Raw genomic sequence first — 5,850 nt, 5'->3', positions numbered from 1 at the left:
CAACTTGAATGAAAAGGGTATAGCTTCAAGCTTTTACCAGGTAATCATTCCTTCTTAGAAGAGTTTAAGCGCACTGGATCTCAACTCCTACACTGTCTCGCACAAAGATGTACTCCATCCAACTGAGCCAATAGAAGCGGTTAGAGCCGTTGGCTGATAATGGAGCAGGGAACAGTCATCACGAAAAGGTATCGAACAGTGGAAATACCTATCGGAGCACACTTTAGTATGAGTACTTGTCGCGAACTGGATTCGAACCAGCACCTCTGGGAGCAAAAGACAGGCCCAGCGAACTACCATTCATTCTGATCGCGACTTTGTTTACCCGGTTCCCCTCGCGGCTAAAGGGTACATCCGGGGCCGGTCGCATGGACCTACTTACCTTGCTTGTAGACCAGCTGCAGAGCTAACCCTTGTTCTATTGGTTTGATGCTACCAAGACGATTTCTTTATGCCCATCAAAGGACCTCGAGATGCTAATCCACGAAAAACGAGACGAGAAATTCGAAAGAAAAGAACTGATATACGGAACGAGGGCGACCCGTGGAAATACATCGGTTTCTTACTAGTGCAAAGGAACTCTTTCTTGGCAACTTGGACAACTTCTAACGATGTTTGTCCCGCATATCACTAGATCGATCGGTATCTTTACAAATTTCTAAAGCTTTCGTCTCAATTCATACTTAGCCGCGAGCAATCTACGTTTGTGATCTCGTATATTTTGCTTCTCCGACATCTTACTGACTTTCCCCCTCATCTTTTTGAAAAAAGCCGCTCCACGGTGGTAAAGTCTCATCTTGTGTGTTGGCCGAAGTTACAATAGTGACATTGAACCCTCGAATATGTTCGAAGATCTCGAAATGATCTTCCAGTTCCGGGGAGAATTCGCAAAACTCCATTTCCATCAAGAATTGAATGGACTTTTCCCGTATTTCGACCGGAAAATCTAACAGAGACATTACTGCGGAGATTCTTACCAAAAAATGAGACATTCCATGCCCTCGGAGAGTGCTTTGCCGTGCTAGGTCACTGACATATCCTTTTTTGTCTTGATTTTTTCCCAAGAATGGATTGGATCGAAACTCCTTTCCTGTCGAAGCCCTTTGTGTCTGTATTAATTTCTGACCGCACGGAATCTCCATAGCCAATTTTCCATTTTTTATTATGAAATCAGAGGGTGCTGCCTTTGGTACTACTCTTATTTTACACGATCCAGGAACTTCCATAACGTTGGCGTGATTCGGTTTGAGCAACGGATCCTGACGTGATACATCTTCGTAATGAAAATTGAGTGTAAACATTCTTTTTTTTTCTTTCCCAGTATCGATAGAATGAGCACTGTGAACTATCTGCTTCAAAAAAGATAGTTGTAAAAACATCAGAGCAATATATCGTAGTGTAGAACAGATTTTCAGTAATGGGGATCACATTAGTAGGAATATAGGCCAGTCTCCAGCTTCTATCCTTTTCATTTTTGTAGTGAAAGCAATAACAATAGGATTTCAATGATCTTCTTTACTTAGGTTTTATACTGACATATCAATTTGTTTTCTGCTAGCATATCATCCGCAAAGACATTCCTCAAGCATAGAATATCAGGATTTGAGCCCTTGAACTGACTTTTCGAACCCTTACATTCTAGAAAGCCTGATGGCATTGATTCAGCCATCATTGAACAGCTTTGAACCAGTCTGACATTCGATGAAGACCGAGCCAGACATTGGATGCTGCCCTAGCTGCAAGAACTCAATTAGCCTTGAATATCATATGATGAGACGTTCTGACTGCATCAAAAAATACTAGAAGAAAAAAACCAACACACTCCGCCAGCATCAACCTAAGTGTGGAAGGCGCCATTACCCTGGACCCAGCAGTTCTTAGACGACCACCTCCATCCTTGAGAGGATTCCCAGCATATCCGGGAACTCTCGATGGAGACAGGCATTGAATTAGAGCCAACTCGGCCAAATTCGTGGATTTTCTATGGAGAAGCAGTGGTTCATGGATGAATTTAAGGCCACACCCATGTGACATACTTCCATTTACACGAGGAGTATTTTCTATATAAAAAATCCCATGTCCGATAGTGCCTTTACCCTAGTCAGAATAAGAAAAAAGGATCCCTCTAGTATAATCACTAGAGACAGGCGCTAGTTATTCTCCCGGCTGAGTATATTTATCTACGACATTTGGCGTAAGATTCTACTCTTTTCAATGACAAATTGTCTATGCTACTTGAAAGGGAGAACCTGTGGCTGGATTGAATCCAATGCCCCGCAAACCTAAGGGTTCCTCCCTCATAGCACAGTCCTATGGCTTCTTAGAGAAGGGTAAAGGCACTCATAGCAAGATGAAAAACAGCAAACAGAAGACTCTAATCACTGGAAGGAAGCTAGGCAGGAGCCATTCAAAGCTTCGAGTTACCTCAGCTTGAGAGCGCTAGATAGAAGGAGTTCAAATGCATTCGATCCCCTATATAGATCCAGACGAGAAGACGCAAAGATGCTCTTATCATCTGTACTGCCTTTTGCATCTTCCTTGAAGGTTCTAGCAGACGAAGACGGAAGACATTGATCTAGTTATCTTTGTCTCTATCCTCTTTCTAAAGATAGATAAGCAAGGTTTTTCTCACTACTGGCAAGAAGCCTTAAGAGAAGAAGCTCTTTCTAGTGGAAGAGGCTGGGCAAGCACATCAAAGGCTGGGTTTTTAGTAGTTCAGGGTAGCCGAGAGCCCAGTAGAGAACTTTTATCTGACTAGGAGCAGCTAAGCCCCTACCTATATAGTCAAGAGGGATGGAGCCCCGAAAGAAGTAAGGCTAGTCGATTTCCAAGATTTTAGTAGCTCAGGAAAGGTTCCCGAGATTGGAGTGGGTCTATTAGCACTGGGACAGACCAGTTAGAAGAATCCTTATGAGGCTCAAAGATCTTGAAAAAAAAAGAACGAGTGAGGACGTGTCCAATCTGAACCAAGCTCAAAGCTAAAAAAGAATAAGGAAACACACTCTTTGTCGGAACAAGGAAGAACTGTTGACGTCAAACCAGCTTTTCCGCTCTTTCCCTCTCTTCTTTAGGGATTAGGGTGGTGTGCTCTTCTGAGTGGGTGTGTGTTGTGCCAGAAGGCATGCGTATAGTATAGAAAGATTCTCATCCAAGGACACCGGAATAAGGGTTTAATGACCTAAGTCTGGCTGCTAGAGATGAATCGATGTACTTACCTTACCAGCCTCATACATCTTCCCTGGTCCCTGCTCATTGCAAGGAGGAACGAAGGACTTTTGATGCTGTCCCAGAGCCGGCTTGGAGGGATCCCGATATCGATATGCTCTGCCGGAATATACAGATAAAATATGGATCGGATCATGGCCCGGATACACTCGTCCCTTCTTTCTCCGTCTAGATGCCCAGAGAGGATGAAACAAAAAAGGTTGAGATTCGCCGTTCATTGTCTCGGTTCGGCTCAGACTGGTCTGACTTCGGGGTTGGGAGAGATCGGAAATAAGCTGCCGTAGGCTTGGATGGAGCTATTTATGGTGAAGAGGAATGAGATGAAATGGTTCCGCATGGTTGTTCCGCACTTTAGTCTAATTCAGTTCCGTCAGGGGTTCTTTCGTTAGTTCGATGCAGATTCGTAACCATTGGTTCCAGGGAAAGAGGGATCACTAGCGGAGGTAGGCTCGCACTTAGATGTTCAATACCCGCTGTGCCCCAACCAAATTCAGGTGAATGAGCTGGTCGTTGCTTGGTTTTCCCCATCCTATGAGTCAAGCTTGGAGGGGATCTACCCATTGAAGATGCAGCTTCTCCGGATGGTGGTTCTTCCCCGCTAGAATGGGATTTGTCGGTGCCAGGTGGAATCCTTTGATTGAAGGTCAGGAAAGGAATACAATTGAGGTGTGGATTCAAGTAGTTAGTTCGCACTAGCTCGTACCACCTTGAATTGCAGTCGGCCTTGAAGGCTAGTAACTAGGATCAAGGACTAGGAAGGGAAGCTCTTCTTGTCCAACCGGTCGGGTTGCAGGACTGGTTGTTAGCGGAGAAGCCCAGGGAGAAAGATAGCTTATTAGAGCATTGGAGGTCGACGAATTCGTCTATCAGGCAATCTATCCTTAGCCTAAAGGCCCGTTAAAGCTCTAAGGTGCAGTGTGACCGGAGCGGTTGTAGAGTTTTGAAATGGGATTAGAGGCGACGCCTGAGTATGAGGAGATCGCACTGGATATGGCTACTCTTTACGGCAAAGGGGGCATTGCCCATAAGATAAGATAAGACTGCCTAGGACTTCCTATTATTGCTTCTAAGTGAAAGGTTGCCAGCAACAATATACTGAAGGCATTCAGACTCATTACCTTTCTTAGGTCTCATTGAGACTCCCTTTTAGAAAGAGAAATGAACAAGAACTTAACTCATCCGGAAACGTGATTCTATATCCTGTAAGCATCTGACAAGATCAAAAACCCTTTATCCTCTCGACGAGTGTCAGCTCCTTCCAGGTACGCTGGTTGGCTAGTGTTATGAAATAAAGAAGTCAAAGTAGAGCAAGTCCCACCTACCAGGTTAGCGGAGAGTGACTCACCTACCTGTTCTGAAGGAGGACTTACACGAGTAGTGGAAAGTACGATGCTAGGCGTGGAAGAGCTTTTTGTATGCCTTCTGAGATAAGAGCCTTCACAGCGGAGGTGAAAGCAAGATAGAATCGGGCTTGATTCCCCTTCTATGGGACAGTAGACAGGCTAGCTACTGGTGAGAAGCGATCTATCAATCCCTTCTCTTTAGGGCTTGGTATTGGAAAAGACCTCCTCTCAGAATTCTTCATGCGGCTATGGCAGATAACGGGCACTCTCAATCCAATAAGAAAAGTTCTAAAGCTCTTCGCCATACCTCTATCTCCAACAGACATTCATTATGGCAAGGCGTACTGATTCGATCACTTCCTGTAAAGACTTTCCTGTTCTTATGAAAGACAGCCGTATGTTAGGAAGAATTCAATCTCAAGCTCAAGACTTTACAAGGGGAAGGTAGCTGGTAAGCCCTTTTAGTCGATCTAGGCATAACACTTTCACCACTCTTAGGCAAGCGACTAAAGCAAGCCGAAATGTGCCGTTCATTCTAGTAGCTTAGACCTTTGTTGAGCCTCCTTACCTTAGAAGGACAGTCAAAAGCCGGTGCGTTGGTTAACGGCTTCCGAAGTGACTAATCGTAGCCAACTTATTCAAGATCTATACTTTCTCTTATTAGAAAGAATATGTATATTATTGCGGAGATGAAAGAAGTAGACGAAAAACTAGAGATGAGAGAAGCGAGCCCTGAAAGAGAAGGAGAGGAAGGAAACTAAGGGCTAACCCGACACCAACCCAATAGAGCTAGCCAGCAAGCTCAGGCTAAGAGATGGGTCAATCTCCATGCCCTTATCTTCTTCAAGCCCTTAAGGCTAAGAAGTCAACTAGCGGTCTAGGAAGGCTAAGAAGGCAACTAGCTGCTTAGCCGAACTCCTCACCTGGGGTGACGATATTCTGATTCAAGCTCTGAACCAAAGCTAATTCTTTTCTTCCTTTAAGCGTCAAACTTCAGATTTGAAGGCCTTTCCACTGCAAAAAAAACACTTGAATTAGATCTACGAAATGATCGACTCAAATAGATGGTCATCATAAGCTCTTTCTTTTCCTCCTCTTCCAGTTCTATTAATCAAAAGGCCATCATGGACCAAGATCCAAAGGGATCAATCTTTTACACCGATGTATCGTACTCTCTCGACCAGGTCATCATAAGAAAAGACTGCAAAATCTTTCCGAAGTGTTATAAAGAGGGAAGGCGCGCTACAACTAACATAACAGCCTCTTCCTTGCCCCCCTAAGA

The 5,850-nt window shown here is 44.3% G+C and overlaps 1 protein-coding gene across 1 annotated transcript, besides 1 other annotated feature; it reads right to left on the bottom strand.

Annotated features, from left to right (window-relative positions):
- Nucleotides 1-242: 242 nt before the first annotated feature.
- Nucleotides 243-306: a dispersed repeat (second copy of repeat X-14).
- Nucleotides 307-737: 431 nt separating this feature from the next.
- On the bottom strand, nucleotides 738-1,301 carry rpl5 (ribosomal protein L5). Its single transcript has one exon. The coding sequence runs from the start codon at nucleotides 1,299-1,301 to the stop codon at nucleotides 738-740; it is 564 nt and encodes a 187-aa protein (YP_009652444.1).
- Nucleotides 1,302-5,850: the final 4,549 nt, after the last annotated feature.

The sequence above is a fragment of the mitochondrial genome of Lactuca sativa, assembly GCF_002870075.4.
Source record: "Lactuca sativa cultivar Salinas mitochondrion, complete genome".
In the NCBI taxonomy this organism is placed as follows: Eukaryota; Viridiplantae; Streptophyta; class Magnoliopsida; order Asterales; family Asteraceae; genus Lactuca; species Lactuca sativa.
The sequence above is the reverse complement of the archived record's forward strand: the minus strand, read 5'-3'. Positions and strand labels throughout refer to the sequence as shown.